We start from the raw sequence: 22,460 nt of genomic DNA on the forward strand, positions 1-22,460 counted from the left end.
AGTGCACCAACAATCCAGTGAGATTTATTATACATCAGAACTTTTGAATTTGCACTATATTTAAAGAATATCAAGATGAAATTTTTTTTATGATTTTTACTAGTTCTCAGAGAGTGATTATTTGAACTATTTATGCAATGACTGGACGGTAAACTCTTACCCTAAGAGAGGGTTTTCACCCCCTCTTCAGAGTTTCACTTCTCTGAGCATACTTTACAAAATAATTTTCACTCTCTCGGTACTGGTTCACAGCATAGTCAGGTCTTATTTTGACTTCCTAATTCAAATCAGGCAGAGTTCTTTAAAAAATTCCAACAAATAATTCTGTCACTGGCTACGACTAATTTAATCATGGCCAGAGACTTCAATGATGTCATGGATTCATTAATGGATAAACAACCCAGGAAACAATTAAGATCATTAGGTCTAGATAATCTTATACATTCATGTAGATTGAAAGATATAGGGAAGATTTTTCATTTTAATGCTTGCAAATTTTCAGTTTGCTCCCAAGTTCATAAATCATTTTCAAGTATTGATTATTTTTTATGTTTTGGATCATTTAGTCCAACAGGTTACAAAGGCCAGCATAGATCCAATTCTTTTGTCAGATCATTCTGGAATTTGGTTAGAATATCAGTTCACTGAAGATGATTTGAGTAGACCTGTGTGGAGATTTAATAATACACTGCTTGCAGATTCAAACTTTCTTCAGGAAATTCAAATAAAAATGAATGAATATTTTCAATTCAACACCTCAGGGGAAATCTCTTTGGAAACTATTTGGGATGCTTTCAAAGCTACAGTGAGAGGACAAACAATTTCATATTCGGCACATATTAGGAAATTACTTAAATTAGAATTTTCCAATTCGGAACAAACTATTCTGATTTTAGAATCACAATTGGCTTTGAAATGGGAACCAGATACATTGCATGTCCTGTTAAAATTAAAATATAAACATAATGAGATTTCCTCACAATTGGCTAGGAAAGATTTGTTTTCTCAGCAAGCTCTATATTATGGAAACTCGAATAAAGTGGGAAGAATATTGGCTAATTATGTTAAAGCTAAAAAAAGAAAAGTAAAGATTGCGGCCATTAAAGATGGAAAAGGAAAAATTTATACCCACATTGTGGATGTTTTAATATAATTTTTGGATTATTGCAAGGCTTTGTATTCTTATGAGCTTTATTCAAATAAAGAAAATGACGGTAGAGAATTTTTAAATTCAATTAATGGGCCAAAAATTACCAAGGCAAATAAAAGAAAAACTTGAAGTGCCTATATCATCTATAGAACTCCAGGCAGTATTGAGGTCTCCCAGGGCTGGATCCACCCCGGGTAGTGATGGACTCACAGTGGAGTTTTTCAAATCTTTTCAAAATATACTATTACCTCATCTTTTAAATTTATATCAATCACAACTGACTAAGGGATTATATATCAGGTACTATGGTGGAAGCGTTAACAATTGTTTTGCCAAAGCCAAACAGAGATCGCATGTTGGTTTCAAACTAAAAGCCTATTTCTTTAATCAATGTGGATGGGAAAATTTTGGCTAAAATATTGGCTCTGAGACTAGCCAAGGCTCTCCCTTATATGATTGGTATGCATCAAATGAGTTTTGTTGCTCAGAAAAATTCTGTAAATAATACTAGATTGGCACTTCATATGCTAAATTTAGCAAAACAATGAATGATAAGGACTTCTCTATTTCTTTGGATGCAGAGAAGGCCTTTGATCATGTAGAATGGACATTTATGTACCAAGCAATTTGGAATACATTCTGGTTTTATTCAAATGATTCAAACCTTGTACAGTTCCCCTTCTGCAAGATTATATATTAATAATACATTTTCAGAGCATTTTTGTCTGAGGAGGGAAATTAGACAAGAATGTCCCTTATCTCCTTTGCTTTTTGATATTGTTTTGGAACCCTTGTTGTTGGCCATTCAGCAGGCAAAGGAGATACAGGGAATTCCATATGCAGGTCAGGACTATAAAGTTTCAGCTTACACTGATGATATTTTGCTTCATTTGAAGAATCCTGAATCAACCATCCCTCATTTACTGGAATTGATTGATCGATTTGGTACATTTTCTGGTTACAAGATAAATTGGAGTAAATCAGAGGTTCTTACATTGAATGTACACTGTCTAAAAGCTTTATTTGATCTATTCCCATTCCTTTGGAAGGAAGAGGGTATTACATATTTGGATATTATGATTCAAAATACATTGGAAGACATGATGACAGTAAATGAATAATCCTTATTATTGAAAGTTAAAGAAATGTATGAGCATTGGAATCCAGTACATCTTTCTAGGTGTGATGATTTTGCCTATGGTTTGCTACCAAATGAGTATGTACCAGTTTATTTTCAAAATTCCTTTTATAAAAAAATTAAATGGGATTCTTACAAAATTTATTTGGCTGGGTAAAACTGCTAAAATAGCTTTAGTATCTCTACAAAAATTATAATCGGCGTGGGAAGGAGTAAATTTTCCAAATTTTTACAGGTACCACCAAGCCTTTATTTTGGATCCTTCCTGAACTTATAGAGAATCTACCAGAATGGCTGATATTTTGAGTATCAGACGGGATCCACCCGAGAATACTGAAAGAGCTTAGAGACGAAACAGCAGAATTACTGCAGCATATTTGCAACCTGTCCTTGAGAACAGGGGTAATCCCGGAGGACTGGAGGATAGCGAATGTTACACCGATCTTCAAAAAAGGATCGAGAGGCGACCCGGGAAACTACAGACCGGTGAGTTTAACCTCTGTTCCGGGGAAGATGGTCGAATCAATGATCAGGGAAGGTATCAACGAACATATAGAAAAAAATAATCTGATGAGATCGAGCCAGCATGGTTTCTGTAAAGGCCGATCATGCCACACAAATCTACTGCATTTCTTTGAGGGGATAAGTAAGCAATTGGACCAAGGTGACCCAGTAGACATTATATATCTGGATTTCCAAAAAGCCTTTGACAAGGTGCCCCATAAACGCTTACTGAAGAAGCTGTGGAGTCACGGGGTGGAAGGGAACGTGTACAGATGGATCAAAAATTGGCTGGCGGACAGGAAACAGAGGGTAGGAGTAAAGGGGCACTACTCTGACTGGATAGGGGTCACAAGTGGTGTTCCGCAAGGGTCAGTGCTGGGACCATTGCTGTTCAATATATTTATTAATGATCTAGAAACGGGGACAAAGTGCGAAGTTATCAAATTCGCGGATGACACAAAACTCTCCAGCAGGGCCGGAACTGTTGAAGAATGCAAAGAACTGCAGAGCGACCTGAACAAACTGAGTGAGTGGGCAAAAAAATGGCAGATGAGCTTCAATGTGGAGAAATGTAAGGTCTTGCACATAGGGAAGGGGAACTACATGTACAGCTATACGATGGGAGGGAGGGTACTCGGGGAAGGAAGCCAAGAAAAAGATCTGGGGGTATTGGTGGATAACACAATGAAGCAGGCGGCACAATGTGCAGCGGCCTCTAAAAAAGCGAACAGAATGCTGGGCATTATCAAAAAAGGTATCACTACCAGAACAAAAGAAGTTATCCTGCCACTGTATCGAGCAATGGTGCGCCCACATCTGGAATACTGCGTCCAATACTGGTCACCATACCTCAAGAAGGACATGGCAATACTCGAGAGGGTCCAGAGGAGGGCAACGAGGATGATAAAGGGTATGGAGAACCTTTCATATGCCGAACGGTTGGACAGGCTGGGGCTCTTTACCCTGGAGAAGCGGAGACTGAGAGGGGACATGATAGAAACCTATAAAATCATGAAAGGCATAGAGAAGGTGGAGAGGGACAGATTTTTTTAGACTAGCAGGGACAACTAAAACAAGAGGTCATTCAGAAAAACTGAGAGGAGACAGATTCATAACAAATGCAAGGAGGTTCTTCTTCACTCAGAGGGTGGTGGACACCTGGAACGCGCTTCCCGGAGAGGTGATAGGACAGAGTACAATTCTGGGGTTCAAAAAGGGACTGGATGACTTCCTGGAAGCAAAAGGGATAACAGGGTACAGATAGAGATTTACCTTACAGGACATTGAGTGAACAGGGTATGGGTATTTTAAGTTAGGTAGGGAACACTTTCAGATCATGGACCTGGGGGGCCGCCGCGGGAGCGGACTGCCGGGCACGATGGACCCCTGGTCTGACCCGGCAGAGGCAACGCTTATGTTCTTATGTTCTTATATATAAGGACAATAGTATTCTATCTACCTGGAATACATTAAAATTTATTAATAATTTAACATCTACTCCAATACAACAATCCATGTGTTAATATATCACCGCTGTATGTAACACCACTGTATGAACTCCGCTATATATATGCAACTTACAACAAATGTAATTTCTCTGCAATAGTAACCGACCTGAAAAAATGTGTAACTTTGCTGTAATGTACAGTCTCTTTATCTGTTAACCGCATAGAACTTTCATGGTAATGCGGTATACAAAAATAAAGTTATTATTATTATTAATCTCTATGGTTAAACTCCAAGATACAAATTGGTGAGTCTAAAATCCTCTGGAAACATTGGTTGCAGGCAGGCATACGAACTCTTGATGATATAATTGTAATAAATTTATCATTTTGAATTACAACAATCATTTGGCATTTCAAAATCTCAATGATATAAATGGTTGCAATTGAAATAGGCCATTCAGAAAGGGTTCCCTGATTGGCACAACTTAAAAAATCAGTATAGCTTGTCAGGCCTATGTTTCCAGACAGATTTCCAAGGGCACCATACCAAGTGGTATAAATTAATATCTGAATATTTGAATAGGAAACCTAAAACAGGTTTGAAAGACATTTGGAGCATTGAGATAAAGCAGCAGATTTCTACTACTCAATGGCCACGGATTTGGACTTGGAGGATGAGATGAACAGTGTCAACATCTATGAAACAAACTTGCTTTTTTCTGTTATATAGAATTTTTTGGACCCCTGTTCGTTTGAACAAGTTGGATAGTTCAAAATCTAATAGATGCTGGCACTGTCATCTTGAAGTAGGGACACTGGATCATTTGTTGTTTTATTGTCCCTTGATACTCAACTTTTGGAAGTCTATACGGGGTAAAATATTGGAAACTTCTATCCCACTGTCATATGACATTGTTTTATTTGGGACTTTATTGCAGCCTAAGAGGGGCATAATAAAAAAAAAGTCTAAGTCCCCTTTTGGCCTAAGGTCTTAAACGTTGAAAGTAGAAGCAGGGAAAATGTCCATAATAAAAAAAAAACGTCCAAAAGGAGGTTTTTTTGATAATGGCCTGCCTCTATGTTCAGCTGTATAAATGCCCAGACCACTACATTATGTCTAAACTTATACCCCATAATGAACCCAAAAAATACCTAAGCCCCAAACGTCCAACACAAGGAGCCAGTCCTTCACCTAAGCCCTCCTGGCCTCTCGCCCCAACCCCCTACAAGATCGGGCAGGAGGGAGCCCAACCCCTCCTGCCCAGGTGGACCTCTACCCCCCACCACCCACTACAATATGGGCAGGAGGGATCCCAGGCCCTCCTGCCCTTGACACAACCCCCAACGACTGCCCCCCTGAACCCCGCTGACTCATGACCCCCCTGCCGACCCCACGACCCCCCCACCCCCATACCTGTTAAATGTTGGACGGCTAGACGGGTACCATGCCCGCCCGTCCAGCAGGCCAGCCGGCTCTGGAATGGGGCTGGATTGGCCCAGGTGGCTGAAACCCCGCCCACAGCTGGGGCCTAAGGCGCCTGGGCCAACCAGAATATATGATTTTATAGAATTTGATTTTGATTAATTATTTTTTGTTGGTTGCAATAGGTTATTATGTATTAGTAATGTTGTTTTTTCTCTTTTTTTCCTTTTTTCTATGTAAATGGAGTTCCTTTCACAAATCTGGCTTTTTATTATAAACCGCTTTGATCCTTTTGGTTGTATATGCGGTATATAAAGATTTTAATAAACATAAACAAATGGAATCACTCCTTCCCTAGCTGCTATATAGCAGAGAAATCCCTGGTAGGCCCATGGGATCTCTATGGAGCTAAGAGACTGAGAGATGACTGCAGGTGGGTGAGAAGATGGAATGTGACTTTGGAATGAGTTGGTTCTGGGAAATAAGGTTGATATCAAGGGACTGGTAATGTTTTTAGAGGAACAGGTAGATTCAGAGGGTAGGAGTAACTTCAGAGGCATAAGAGTCTGCTCTTGTGGGCTGGAAAGGCTTTACTTGGAAATACTCTTTCTAATGGGTAATGTCCACTTTACGATGATGTCCAGAAGCATTTAACTGCAAATTAGTGGCCCAATGTTCTAGGACAAAAAAAAAATAATACAGTTTGTGAGGCTGATTATAATTACAAGTTGTATTGTTGACTCCCACGGTAAATTAAGCTGTGATGACCTGAGATATTTTACTGCAGCTTAGAAGATAACTCCCACTATCTCTTGAAAACAAAGGTAGTTCTGAATTAACTATATTTCTTCACAGATCAGCTATACTTCTCAGAATCCTTTAAATAGAGATGTTGTTAAGTTTCCATATCTTTATCACATCATGCCCAGTATCCTTAGCATCACTACTGGGATTGTGAAGTTGCTAAAACACTTCAAATGGACTTGGGTTGGTATCGTTGCACCTGACGATGACAACAGCCTGGGGTTTGTCCAACTTCTGAAAGAAAGGATTGAGCAGAATGGAGCCTGCATTGAATTCATAGAAATAATTAATGTTTTGTCACAAGAAAGAATTAACAAAATTAAAGAGACTATTCATAAATCATCAACTAATATAATAATTGGTCATTTTCATACAGAAGGTACATGGAGCTTTGTTGGAGAGTTAGATATTCTGGAGATGTCTGGCAAGATCTGGATCATCATAACAGACTTTGCTATTCCCTTAACCTATCCAGAGGAACTTAGTTTCAAGAATAACACCTTGCTAGTCACAGGAGTAAAGAAACATATTCCAAGCTTTTTTAAATTTATACGTGAGGTAAATCCTATTATGTTTCCTAATGATGCTGTAATTAAAATGTGGTGGACTACACTGTGTTATTACCTGTGTCCTCAACACATAAAAAGAAACTGCAGTAGAGATGAAGATATTTACAACCTTTTCCACTGTGGCAATGCCCACTTTGCCAGCAGTTATAACATTTACAATGCTGTGTATGCCCTGGCATATGCACTGAAAGACATGTACTTCTCTGGCTTTGAAAATACCACCATGTGGGATGGAGACCAACAGAGATCATCAGATTATTTGCTATGGAAGGTAACATTATTTATAAAGGAATGCTATATTCAGGAACAGAGTTGGTGATAATTAGTTACTAATAAAGTGGAGGGTGAAATTTAAAATGTGGGTGATCCACTGCCTGATTTTTATAGATGGTCCATTTTACTGTCATATGTGTTATCTACACCGTTGCATGCATCTCAAAAAAATTATTCTTAAGATTTTGAGTGGAATCAAATATTTGTCAACATTTTCACATATTTGTACATATATATAGGCACTAAATTATTGATGAGATTCTTATGGAATTCCTATGGTCACCATATCTCAAAAAGAAATAGTAGAACTAGAAAAATGATAAAGGTGATGGTATTCCTCTCATTTAAGGAAAGACTGCAGTTATGGCTCTTCAGCTTGAAAAAGTGAAGATTGAAGGGGGATAAGACTGAGGTCTACAAAATCCTTAGTGGTTTAGAATGAGTAAAAATGAATTGATATTTTTACTCTTTCAAAATGTACAAAGACTAGGAGACACTTTGTTTTTTCTCACCCGCCCTTATCCAGTGCGACTTCCATGTTAACATACAAAATAAAACATTTATATTTGTCGTACAAAACACTTCAAAGACACACTATAACAAATCACATGCTTATATATCAAATCAAATTACATATAACATACTGTACATGTCACATCAACGACGAATATCATTTAAAAGATCTGACACCAAACCCTACCTGAACACTAATACCCCCCTGCCACCCTCTTAGCAGAACACTTCAAGAACAAAATTACAAATGCCAGAGCTACCCTCAATGGTACCCCAACCCACCTAAAATAAATCATAATACCCCCACAAAAAAAGAATCAACGGCTACAGACAGAACCTGGTCCCACTTCCCTAATATACAATGGTTCGACCTTAACAAACTCTATAGAAAGTACAGCCACGCATCATGTGACCTCAAATACTGCCCACCATATCTCTTAAAAACCTCCAGCACAAAATTCCGTGCCTTTCTCCTAGAATGGATACAAAACATGCTCACAGATGGCCTTTTCCCAACTGACCTCAGCAAAATCATCGTCACACCAATCCTAAAAGACCCTAAAGGAGCAATGGATCAACCATCCAATCACAAATCCATTGCCTTAATACCACTCTACGTCAAACTAACAGAAGGGCTAGTAGCCAAACTCCTCACCAACTATCTGGAAGACCACAACATACTCCACTCCACGCAATCTGGCTTCAGAACCAACTTCAGCACAGATACACTACTAGGCTCCCTTGTTGACACAGCTAGACAACACCTCAGCACAGGCAAAAAAATGCTGCTCATACAATTGGACCTGACAGCAGCATTTGACCTACATAAGAACATAAGAAACGCCTTCACCGGATCAGACCGAGGTCCATCCAGTCCGGTGATCCGCACACGCGGCGGTCCATTTAGGTACTCCTTTTTGGAGACCCGACTTTACCGAATCCCTCAATATGATATGCAAGAAGGTGTGCATCCAACTTGCGCTTGAATCCCAGTACAGTAGTCTCTGCCACAATCTCCTCCGGGAGTGCATTCCAAGCACCCACCACTCGCTGTGTGAAACAGAACTTCCTGACATTTGTCCTGAACCTGCTGCCACTCAGTTTCAGGCTATGACCTCTTGTTCGTGTCACATCTGAAAATGTTAGCAATGCTGCTTCCTGGTCTATTTTATCAAATCCTTTTAATATTTTAAAAGTCTCTATCAAATCCCCTCTCATTCTTCTCTTCTCGAGGGTAAACCGTCCCAGTTTCCTGAGTCATTCTTTGTAGCTCAAATGCTCCATTCCTTTGACAAGTTTCGTGGCTCGCCTCTGCACTTTCTCCAACAGAGTTATATCCCTCTTGAGGTATGGAGACCAGTGTTGGACACAATATTCTAAGTGCGGTCTGACCATTGTTCTATAAAATGGCATTATGACATCTTCCGATCTACTCGTGATCCCCTTCTTAATTATGCCTAACATCCTGTTTGCTTTCTTCGCCGCCACCGCACATTGTACCGATGGCTTTAGGGTACTGTCAATCAGAACCCCCAAATCCCTTTCCTGTTCGCATTTTGCTAATGTCACCCCCAACATCTTATACTCGTGTTCTTTGTTTTTCCTTCCTGGTAGACCATAACATCCTACTGCAAATTTTGAACACAATGGGTATCACTGATAAGGTATACTCATGGTTTGAAGGATTTCTAAAATCCAAAACTTATAGAGTAAAGTCGAACAAAGAAAAATCGGATCCTTGGTCCAACCCCTGTGTACACCAAGGATCCCCACTATCCCCTACTCTCTTCAATCTCTATACTGCCTCCCTGTACCTGCCTGGACAAAGTAGGCCTAACCTCATATAGCTATGCATACAAAATCACCATACTCATACCTTTTGATCAACCCAAGCCTTCTATGACAAACACACTACATCAAACACTAGAAACAGTAGTAACATGGATGAAAGATCATAAACTGAAGCTGAACCCAGACAAAACAAAATTCATCCTCCTCAAAAATAACAAAGTCCCAACCATAACTAATATAGAAATTAACTCAATCAATTACCCCATTCAACCCACCCTAAAACTACAAGGAATGATGATAGATAGATGCTGAACTATTCAACCACAAATCAATAAAACAATACAGAAATCATATGTAGTTATGAGAAACTTAAGACAAGTTCAAAAATTCTTTGATAGAACACAATCCCGGCTCTTAGTACAATCCCTAGTCCTAGGTCTTTTAGACTATTGCAACATTCTCTACCTCCCCTGCCCAGCAACAATGATAAAACAACTTCAAACAATCCAAAACACATAGTAACATATTAGATGACGGCAGATAAAGACCCGAATGGTCCATACAGTCTGCCCAATCTGATTCAATTTAAATTTTTAAATTTTTTCTTCTTAGCTATTTCTAGGCAAGAATCCAAAGCTTTACCCTGTACTGTGCTTGAGTTCCTATTGCCGAAATCTCCATTAAAACCTACTCCAGCCCATCTACACCCTCCCAGCCATTGAAGCCCTCCCCAGCCCATCCTCTAAACGGCCATATACAGACACAGACCGTGCAAGTATGCCCAGTACTGGCCTTAGTTCAATTTTTAATATTATTTTCTGATTCTAGATCCTCTGTGTTCATCCCACGCTTCTTTGAACTCAGTCACAGTTTTACTCTCCACTACCTCTCTCGGGAGTGCATTCCAGGCATCCACCACCCTCTCCATAAAGTAGGATTTCCTAACATTGCCTTTGAATCTACCACCCCTCAACCTCAAATTATGTCCTCTGGTTTTACCATTTTCCTTTCTCTGGAAAAGATTTTGTTCTACGTTAATACCCTTCAAGTATTTGAACATCTGAATCATATCTTCCCTGTCTCTCCTTTCCTCTAGGGTGTACATATTCAGGGTTTCCAGCACTGAGACTTATCTTTTCATTGAGTAAACACAACCACATCACAGAGACATACGTCAACTCATACTGGCTTCTAATTCCAGCAAGAATACTATTCAAATTCTACTGCCTACTATTTAAAACCATAAACGGCGGCAGCCCAACCTACCTGAACAACCGCCTCATCCAAACTACATCAACTAGACATAAGAAAACTCACACTCCATTCAAGCACCCTCCTATCAAAAAAGTCAAACTGAAAAAAACTATATGATGGCCTTCTAGCCATACAAGCAGCAAAACTCGACAATCAAATCTCAAATCTACTGATTATGATCCCAGACTACAAAACATTCAGAAAAGAAATAAAGACCCTACTTTTCAAGAAATTCCTGCAAATGACTTAATACCGCTTGCTCCTTCCCACTCCTCAACACCACTTCCCAATACCTTCCCAATTCCCCAAAGTAACCTCATCCCCTCTTTAACTCCTCTAGAAATTACCAGATATCTTCTTCTTGTAATACGTTTTTTGTAATTCTTTTGTAATCCGCCTTGATCCGCAAGGCAATGGCAGAATAGAAATATCTAATGTAATGTAATGTAATTCTGTATATGATGCCCAGTCTAAGCAGCCATCTAATCAGCTTTTGAGAATCAAACACTGACATCCTAAACAGAATCGTGTTTGTCCTTATGGACAAACCTAACCCCAACAGGCGCTGGTTAGAGAATCACATTGCCACTGAGCTGGGCCCTGCTGATCCCTGCAATCAGCTCAGTGACTACCACAGTGGCAGGGAACCCCCATCCCCCTGCAGTGTCAGATAGCAGGAAGGATGTCCACTCATTCCTGCTACCAACCTTTGAAGCATCCCTCAACAGGAGGAGTACCCAATTCCTCCTGCCAAACTCCCCTGAAGTACCCCCACCCAACCATGATATGCAGGAGGGATGCCTACTTCCTTCTGCCAGAACATCCCCTGAAACATTCCTCACCCAGTGACCAACTGACACCCACCTACCTGGTGATCACTCTTCCACCTGCTAACTCCCCACTCACCCAGTGATCCCCTAAAGGAGCGACTACCCCAGCCCCCTGTACCTTGTAAACAGAAGGTCCAGCTGGAGGGAGGCATACACCCTCCAGCTGGCAGGCCTGCCACTGGAAAATGGCAGGCCTTTCCTTTCCCAGTACATTCTGGGATATACCATGTTGGAGCCTAAGGCCCTGACTGGCTCATATGCCTAAGGTGCCTCTCATAGGAGGGGTTTTAGGCACATAGGCAAACCGGAGTCTTAGGCCTCCTTCTAGTGCATTCTAGAATATATTGGGAGGGGGTCTAAGAATCTGATTGGCCAGGTACCAAAAACACCTCTTATGGGATTGGATATCAATCTTAGGCCACTCCCACTGTATCCCAGGATGCACTGGGAAGGAGCCCTAAGACTCTGTTTGGCTTAGGTGCCTAAGGCCCCTCCTATGGGAGGGGATTTAGGCATTTGGGCTAATCAGAGCTTTAGGTACCTCACCAGTACATCCCGGAATGCACCGGGAAGGGGAAGTCCCACCATTTTAGAAGAGGTGGGCCTGCCTGTTGGAAGGAGTGGGCTTCTTTCTTGCCAGCCATCATATAAACCTTTGGAGGGGGGTATTGAGGATGGTACATGTTCAGGAGATTGATGGGGCCAGTGACAGGAGGCAGTTGGCATCCCTCCTACCTTGGACAGTGTTAGGGAGGTTTGGGGTTGCATCAGGAAAAATTGGGTACTCCTCTTACCATGGACAGTCAGGGGGTTGGGGGTTCTGGAAGAAGGGAGCATGCCTCCTTTTTGCTGGCTGATTTCACAGGGCACAGCTTGCCTTCCATAGCTGTTTAACTGATCATAGCAGGGAAATTTCCTTGCGCAGCAGTGGCTATTTGAAATGTAGACTAGCATTTTGCTGGCCTACATTTCAAATAATAATAATTTAATAATAATAATTTATTGTTTATATACCACCAAAGCCAAGTTAGTTTGAGGCGGTTTACAATAAAGAAGATCTGGACATACAGTGAAAAAAAAACCCAATGAAGTCTTTGAGTACAATTCAGTGCCCTAGGGAGATACCTAGGTCCACTAAAGCTTCCCGAGGGCCACTTCCAAGTAAAGTCATGCCCACACCAAGCTTTAGGTGATCTTAAGTATCCCTACGTGTCTGCCTAGATCTGGAAAAATGCCTACAATGTAGGCCACCTGCTTTGGACAAGTTGTTTTCTAAAAATGTGCATCTTGATTGGCTAGTTAGACAGCGGTAGGATGTCTACCACTGCCTAACATCGGGACACCATTTATAGAATCAGGTACAAAATGTCATTGTGTTTTTAATTGTGAATGAACATTAGACTTGCAGATTACAAATGTTCTTAAACAAATACATAAAAGGAAAATTGACAGTTTAAGGCCTTCCTGAAAATGTGTCCTTTATTCTTTAGATTCATCATTATTTGAAGAATGTTCATTTTAAGAATGTGCTTGGTGAAGAGTTCTTTTTTGATGAAAATGGAGACCTACCCATGGACTACAATATTATTAATCTTATCTTTTTGCCCAATGGGACAGTGAAACATAAAATTGTTGGAAGATATAAACCTTATGCTTCAGATGGAGAGGATTTTTCAATCAATGAGAAAGTGATAGTATGGGAGATTGCATTTAACCAGGTGAGAGAGATGTAACATTTTGTAATATCAAAAAGAGCAACAGGTCAGATGATCCACAAGATCCAATATGGCAGCAAAGACTGCGGACTTACATTGCATCTCTTGCCAAAACTTTGGGGTCCTTTTACTAAGGTACAGTAGCTGATTTAGCGCATACTAAAAATTAGCACTAAGCTCTAACACATGCAAATGTATCTATTATATCTCACGGACATGTTGGCACGTGTTAGCATTTAGTGCACACTAAATTGGCTAATGCTCCTTAGCCAAAAGACTACTTTGTTCACTATGCCAACATAAAACAAAGCTTGCCTGACTCTGGTAGTGTTTCATCCATGCAAGGGCTGTGTCAGCAGCTATAACCACAACTTATAATCAAATATAATAAAACAAAAATCTGCTAGTATAAATATTACATAAATTAAGAAACATATTAAAAAGACAAGACAATTATAAAAATATTAAACATTTTTTAACCAAAACATGTGTAACATTCCAGAATATGTAAAATTCAATAAAAACTAGTCAGATATATCAGACACTTTTCCACAATAGATTACAATCAATGTTCTATAAGTATGCTAGTATAGAAAAACATAAACATAATTTCTATTGAGATATTCATAATTATTAAAAACAAATGCAATTCCTATTATAAGCACCCAACTCTATAAAGTAATGTAACACTATATAAGCCTTAAAAGAATGAGGCTAGATTTATAACTGATCAAATACCAACATTATTTCACTAACCCCCCTCTTTTACTAAGGTGTGCTAACCGATTAGCGTGCGCCAATTGAATTAGTGCATGCTAAACGCTAAAACATCCATAGACTATCATGCATGCGTTAGCGTTCAGCATATGCTAATTGGTTAGCACACCTCACCCTTTCTTTTACTAAGGGCTCCTTTTACTAAGGTGGGCTATGCTTTTTAGCATGTGCTAACCACATGCTAAACGCTAACATGTGTATGGTAGTCTATGGATGCGTTAACATTTTGCACGTGTGTAGATTTAGCATGTGCTAAACATGCGTTAAAATGCTTAGTGCACCTTAGTAAAACAGGGGAAAGGTATGCTAACCGATTTAGCGCATGCAAATTGATTTAGCGTGCACTAATCGAATTAGCATGTGCTAAACACTAACGCATCCATATACCAGCATGCACGCATTAGCATTTAGCATGTGCTAATTCAATTAGTGTGCGCTAAATCAGTTTGCTCATGCTAAGTCGGTTAGCATATCTTCATAAAAGAGGGCTTAAGGGGTCCTTTTACTAAGGCGCACTAACCGATTTAGTGTATGCTAATCAATTTAGCTTAATGCATCCATAGAATATAATGGGCATGTTAGCATTTAGCACGTGCTAATCACTAGCACGCACTAAATTAGTTAGTGCACCTTAGTAAAAGAGGGGGTAAATATGTATTAGCAAAGATGAAGCGACTAAAACAGGCAACTGCCACTGCAAGGAAGCACAAGATGGCAATATAACATCACCGTTTAGCTAGTGCTTCTCATTGCAATGCTAATATTACTCTGATTATCTGCTGATTATTACTCAGAGATGTGAAACTCTGAAAGGAAGGCTTCAAAACCTCCCTTGGGTAAAGAGTTTACCTTCCAGTCATTGTTATTCTATAAAAATATTTTTTGATCACAATCTGGAAAGGCTGAAAAGTTCAAACTGTTTCAAAAGTTCAAAGTAACTGGTTTGTTCTTGTTGTTAATATCATGCAAACGTCACTGCATACTTGATGGAAAAATCCACTTAGCTGTTAAACAGGAGTGAGGGGGTCCCAACGTGGCCCCGTTTCGTTCCCTGCTTCAGGGGACCCGATGTAAGCCAATTTATAGGGAGATGCTCAAAAGCTTGCCCTGGAAGTAAGACTAGTTGTAGCTAATCTTACTTGCAAAGCAGTACAGCCTCCAATGCTTAAAAGGATTCTGGGGTGTTTGTATCAATCGCAGTAGCAGCCATCAAGAACCCCATGCACATACGTTACAAGGAACTCATTAATATTAAAATGAGAACTTTTTGCAATGCTCAGAAGAGTATATGTATTCAGATCTTCCAGTTTCTCCTTATAGTCTTTTGACTCAAACCCCTTACCATTTTTGTTGCCTTTCTCTTGACCACTTCAAGTTTTTTTTAAATAGCCTTCGCCATATACAGTCTCCAGAATTGAACACAATACTCAAAGTGTGGCTTCACCAATGACCTGTACAGGACAATCAATATCTCCTTTCTTCTACTGATTATTACTCTCTATATACAGCCTAGCATCCATCTAGTTACTGCCCCCATCTTATTGTGCTTTTTTTTTTTACTTTCAGATCCTCAGATACTATCACCCCTAGATCCCTCTCCACATATGTGCAAATCGGCCTCTCACCTCCCAGTTCATATGGCTCCCTTGGATTTCTACTTCCCAAATGCATCACTCTGCATTTCTTTGCATTGTATTTTAGTTGCCATACATTAGACCATTCTTCTAACCATTCAAGATCATTTTTCATGTTATCCACTCCCTCCAGAATGTCCACTCTTTTATAAATCTTGCCCCCTCTTTTACGAAGGTGTGCTATGCTTTTTAGCACATGCTACATATCAGCACATGCTAAACACTCACTAAATGCTAACATATGCATGTTATCCTATGGATGCGTTAGCATTTAGTGCACATGTTGATTTAGTGCACACTAAACATGTACTAAGGGGTCCTTTTATCAAGGCGCGGTAGGGGTTTAACGCGTGGAATACCTCCATTGATGAGACATTAGTTTTATGGCTTGCCGCAGGGGTTAGCGCGTGATGAAATGTCTGACGCGCTAACCCCCATAGCGCACCTTGATAAAAGGAGTCCTAAAATGCTTAGCACACCTTAATAAAAGAGAGCCTTATTATCATCTCCAAAGAGACAAACCTTACCTTCTAAATCTTCGGCAATGTTGCTCACAATCATATTGAACAGAATCAGCCCCAGCACCTATCCTTGGGGCACTCCCCTACTCTCTTTTCATTGCTCTGAGTGTATTCCATTAACCACCACTGCATAGTGGTATCTGTGCATAGACCAATTTCTAATCCAGTTTACCACTTTGGGCCCTAACTTCATCCTTTCAAGTTTATTTAAGAACCTCCTATGAGGAACCGTGTTGAAGGTTTTGCTGAAGTCTAAGTAAATTACATCTAGTGCACTACCTTGATCCAATTTTCTGGTCACCCAGTCAAAGAAAAAAGAGATAAGCTGTAAAATGTTTTGTTTTTGTTTTTTAGCTGTAAAGTGCTTAAAAATGCTCATTTATACCACTAACCATTCTGTAAAGATACCAGCAATCCTGAAAACCATTGTTACAAAAAAAGTAAAGAACCCCATCATTACAATATTCAATTTTAAGTGTCAGTTCTTACGGGAATTCAAATTCAACTCAAAATAACATTAGAAATTGCATGTTTTTTAAAAATTGTATACTCCCTATAATTTTTTATTGATATGGTGACAAATTCAGAGATTGACATATTAGTCTACCTCGTGGTAATTTCCCTGCTAAGAAAAGTTAAAACTCTTCATAAGACTCACCAAATGATTTTGCTGGAATCTTCAGGGAAAACTACATATGCTGTCCAATTTGCATTTGCTAGTCAATAGTCAGCTGGTGGAAGTGAGAATTTATTTTTAAACTCTGCTGCTGGAAAAATCAGCCCCAGGTCCTGATATTCAGCTGGTAGCAGGCAGTGATTTTCCTATGTGCCATGGGTTGTACCACAGACTTACCCAGCTGCCAAATAATCATTGAATACGAGGGATCCAATAAAAATTTAGTTGATTCTGGGCTCCTTTTACGAAGGTGTGCTAGCATTTTTAGCGCATGCACTGGATTAGCACACACTATAGTGCGCGCTAGCCAAAAAACTACCGCCTGCTCAAGAGAAGGTGGTAGCGGCTGGCACACACAGCATTTTAGTACATGTTATTCCACACTTTAAGGCTCTAATGCACCTTCATAAAAGGAGCCCTTTAAGTTCTATACATTGAAAAAATAGCCGCATCATCTAGTATCTAAAAATTGGTCCGTCCTACTTCTTTCTATAGCATTGGAGGTACATTCATAATAACATAAATTTTATCCAAACTAATCTCCACCATCTCTTCCCTTATAGAGGAGAGCGACACATCTGATAAAAGGGATGGAAAACCTTCCATATGCTGAGAGATTGGAGAAACTGGGTCTCTTTTCCCTGGAGAAGAGGAGACTTAGAGGGGATATGATAGAGACTTATAAGATCATGAAGGGCATAGAGAGAGTAGAGAGGGACAGATTCTTCACACTTTCAAAAAATAAAAGAACAAGAGGGCATCTGGAAAAGTTGAAAGGGGACAGATTCAAAACAAATGCTAGGAAGTTCTTTTTTACCCAACGTGTGGTGGACACCTGGAATGCGCTTCCAGAGAATGTAATAGGGCAGAGTACGGTACTGGGATTTAAGAAAGGATTGGACGGTTTCCTGCTGGAAAAGAGGATAGAGGGGTATAAATAGAGGATTTCTGCACAGGTCCTGGACCTGTTGGGCTGCCGCGTGAGCGGACTGCTGGGCATGATGGACCTCAGGTCTGACCCAGCAGAGGCATTGCTTATGTTCTTATGTTCTTATACATCTCAGCACCTGGAACCACCATTAACAACTTCCCTGGCATTACCATAACTTCAATGTTTACCAGTTGCAAATAACTCTCTTGGTCTATTTATTATAACCCCAATCCTTTCCTTATATTTATTGTGCTCATTATCACAAAAGATTACATGCTCCATCAATTTTAATTTGTATGCTTTGAAATCCTCTATGAAACAAAAAGGAGCAAGCAAAGTCCCATGCAGTGACAACAAAGGAACAAAGGACATGGGGCTTGTAGGAAACCAGGATTTAAAGTCAGTTTTAATAGATGTAAACAACAGCAAAGTTCAGTGCAATTATCTCTTATAATGATGAAGATTCTGTCTCACATCTCTCAACATAGCTGTTTCAGCAAGTCTACCTTTATCAGAAGTAAACCTTACAACACATAAAATTAAAAAAAAACCTAAACTCTCAAAAAAGATAAGACATAAAAGAAGCAATTATAAAAGATTAATATATGAATAAATCCTCTATGTCACTGGTATATCTCCATGCCCATTCTGCTTAATGCAACTCTCTCCTCAATATTACCAATAAGATCAGGTTACTAATAATTGAGGTTAACAGTAAAACAGTATGTCATAATGGTAGTAACTCTGACCCCAATATTCTCCTTTAAACACCCCTACAGAAATGTGTATGAAAAATAGCCTGTCTATAATTAGCTGTTCTAGGGGTAAATTACATCTAGAGCAAAATTTGTGATATAGGAAGAAAGTGGACAGAAAAATAATTTGTATTTTAGAATTATAGTCTACTGTCATTTGAAGACAAAGTTGTTGTTTTTTCCTCAATCCTCAGACTCCTCCACAATCCAGATGCAGTCAGAGCTGTGCTCCTGGCTACAGGAAATTACCAATAGAAGGAAAGCCTGTCTGCTGCTATGACTGTATTCCCTGTCCAGCTGGAGAGATCTCTAATCAAAGTGGTGGGTGATAAGTAACACAAGATGCTCATGGTGGCAGGTTACTGATCTGTAATGTATAAGAACATGCTCATGGTGGCAGGTACCTGATCTGTAATGTATAAGAAAATGATAAAGGTCATATTGAAAAAAATCCATCTATCCCAGAATGCTGTCTATAACAGTGATTAGGCTTCTTTAGCAAGAAGAACCCAATAGATCTTAATAGGCAAGTGCATTCCTTATTTAAACCAAAATTATATTTATTTATTTATTTTGTTTTGTTTTCTAACCCATTTTCGCCAAAGAACTCAGGATGGGTTATGGGTTAAACATTCACAGTAAGCAGTTACAGTTATACTGTATACATGGAGGTTGGATGTTTTTTAGAAGACGTCCACAAACCAAGTAAGAAAAATGTCCATTTTCAAAACTGACAAATGTCTATTTTTTGTTTTTGAAAATTAATAAGATATAAGTTTTAGTCAATACGGTGTCTACTCTTTTTACCCATTTTCAAAATAAAAATGTTCATGTGAAAAATCTACAAAAGCAAGTTTTGTAGACATACCCACCAACTACCTTGTCTGATCATGGCAGAATGAATCCCCATTAGCTGAGCCAGCTTCTGATGACTCAGCTGATAGGGATTTCCCCTGCCAGTATATATTGAGTTGTGAAGCCCTACACCCCTCTCCTGACATCCCCACATCCCTCACATCTCCCTGATAACCCATCGCTTCTCATATTCCCCACATCCCTCTCACATCTGAACATCCCCCCTAATATCCCCCACATTCCCCACTCATATCCTGACATCCCCCTGATATCCCATATTTTCCCTGACATCTCTTACCCCACCTAAATTATCCCAATATTCTCCTTTTCCATATCCCCAGAATACCCCATACCTTCAGAAGAGCAAATGGCAGGAGGGAAGCTCATTCCCTCCTGCTTACAGGGCCATGTGTTGCAATGATGGGGATTCCCCCTTCCAAATCATCTTTAGATGCAGTGGGAGGGACCAAAGGCCCCGACTGGCTCAAAATTACTAAAGATGATTTGGGATGGGGAAGCCCCATTATTGTAGTAGGCAGGAGGGAGTGAGCTTCCCTCCTGCAATTTGCAATTTGCTCTTCCAAATGTATGGGGGTATTCTGGCGATGTGGGAGGGGGCCCAGAAATGTTGGGGGGGATGTGTGGGAGGCAGAGATGTCAGGGGAAGTATTGGATATCAGGATGTCAAGGGGATGTGGGGGATGTCAGGGGGATTTTGGAATGTGGGAGATGGTGGAATATCAGGGGATATGGGGATGTCATGGGGAGGGATGTAGGGATCCATGGCTCAGCTGCTCCTGGCAGAAATTAGCTCAGCTGATAGGGATTTATTCTGTCATGATCAACTAACGGGAAGCTTATGTAGGTTTTTTTCACTCTTTCGGTGTTAGGAGGGGATTGTGGCCACTGGGGGAGTAAGAGGGGTCATGCCTTAAATCCTCCAGTCATCTTCTTGTCAGTTTGGGCACCTTTGTGAACTTAGATGCAACTCAAACAGGTCTAACTGCCAGCATCTAAGTTCCCTCCAGGAAAACTTTGATTATGGCTGGGGTACATCCAGGTTTAAGCCCACCTGATTCCCAACCATAACACACCTCCCAACATGTCCCTTTGCTTTCTGAATGCACAATAGCTCAGAAGTTCTGCTCCACATCCAGAATGTTGGTTTTGATTATTGACACTTGGACGTCCCTGCTATTAGGATGTCCAAGTACCAATTTGGGCTGGTTTTTGGATGTTTTAAACTTTAGATTATTAGTCCTATAATATACAGTTGACAGGTTACAATTTGCCATAGTTACAATATAATATTTTTCTATACAAGTTTTTTTTTCCTAGTGTGAAATATACCAGGATCTAGTATCAATATACATTTCTTTGTAATCCTTTGGTAATGGGCAGGGAGTTAGGTAAAGAGGTATGTTTTTATTGATTTCTTCAACATATTGATTTCATCCAACATACCGGAACCCGATCAATTCTTCAATGGAGATCAAGCAGAAAAATTAGCATCCATGGAAGTGAGCCTTGAAGATGTACGCAGGCAGATTGAAAAATTAAAAACTGACAAATCCCTGGGTCCAGATGGAATCCATCCAAGGGTTCTGAAGGAACTAAAGGAGGAAATAGTGGAACTACTGCAGCAAATTTACAATCTATCCCTGAAAACGGGCGTGATCCCGGAGGAGTGGAAGATAGCCAACGTTACACCTATCTTTAAAAAGGGATCAAGAGGAGACCCGGGAAACTACAGACCAGTGAGTCTGACCTCTGTTCCGGGGAAAATGGCGGAAGCACTGATAAAAGAAAACATCGATGAACATTTTGAAAGAAACGAACTTCTGATAACCAGCCAACATGGTTTCTGCAAGGGGAGATCGTGCCTAATGAACTTATTGCACTTCTTCGAAGGAATTAACAAACGGATGGACAAAGGAGACCCCATAGACATCATATATCTAGATTTCCAAAAAGCCTTTGACAAGGTGCCCCATGAACGCCTACTCCGGAAACTGAAGAACCATGGGGTGGAAGGAGACGTACATAGATGGATCAGAAATTGGTTGGCGGGTAGGACACAGAGGGTAGGAGTGAAGGGCCACTACTCGGACTGGAGGAGGGTAACGAGTGGGGTCCCGCAGGGCTCGGTGCTCGGGCCGCTGCTATTTAATATATTCATAAATGATCTAGAATCAGGGACGAAGTGTGAGATAATAAAATTTGCAGACGACACCAAACTATTTAGTCGAGCGAAGAATTGCAAAGAGATTTGAACAAACTAGGAGAATGGGCGACGAGATGGCAGATGAAGTTCAATGTTGAGAAATGTAAAGTATTACATGTGGGAACTAGAAATCCGAGGTACAACTATACGATGGGAGGGATGTTAGTGAAAGAGAGTACCCAAGAAAGGGACTTGGGGGTAATGGTAGACATGACAATGAAGCCAACGGCACAGTGCGCAGCGGCCGCTAAGAGAGCGAATAGAATGCTAGGTATAATCAAGAAGGGTATTACTACCAGAACAAAACAAGTTATTCTGCCGTTGTATCGGGCGATGGTGCGCCCGCATCTGGTGTACTGCGTCCAATATTGGTCGCCGTACCTTAAGAAAGACATGGCATTACTAGAGAGGGTTCAGAGGAGGGCAACACGTCTGATAAAAGGGATGGAAAATCTTTCATACGCTGAAAGATTGGAGAAACTGGGACTCTTTTCCCTGGAGAAGAGGAGACTTAGAGGGGATATGATAGAGACTTACAAGGTCATGAAGGGCATAGAGAGAGAGTAGAGAGGGACAGATTCTTCAAACTTTCGAAAAATAAAAGAACAAGAGGGCATTCAGAGAAGTTGAAAGGGGACAGATTCAAAACAAATGCTAGGAAGTTCTTCTTTACTC

The 22,460-nt window shown here is 40.2% G+C and overlaps 1 protein-coding gene across 1 annotated transcript in view; it reads left to right on the forward strand.

Moving 5' to 3' along the window:
- LOC117346187 (vomeronasal type-2 receptor 26-like) overlaps positions 1-22,460 on the forward strand; it is a 62,794-nt gene that overhangs the window by 35,894 nt on the left and 4,440 nt on the right. The window contains exons 4-6 of the mRNA XM_033915589.1: positions 6,519-7,307; positions 13,188-13,415; positions 18,901-19,027. Of these exons, the coding sequence (XP_033771480.1) occupies positions 6,519-7,307; positions 13,188-13,415; positions 18,901-19,027 (1,144 nt within the window). The remainder of the gene's footprint in view (positions 1-6,518; positions 7,308-13,187; positions 13,416-18,900; positions 19,028-22,460) is intronic.

Source organism: Geotrypetes seraphini, chromosome 12 (genome assembly GCF_902459505.1).
Source record: "Geotrypetes seraphini chromosome 12, aGeoSer1.1, whole genome shotgun sequence".
Classification (NCBI taxonomy): Eukaryota; Metazoa; Chordata; class Amphibia; order Gymnophiona; family Dermophiidae; genus Geotrypetes; species Geotrypetes seraphini.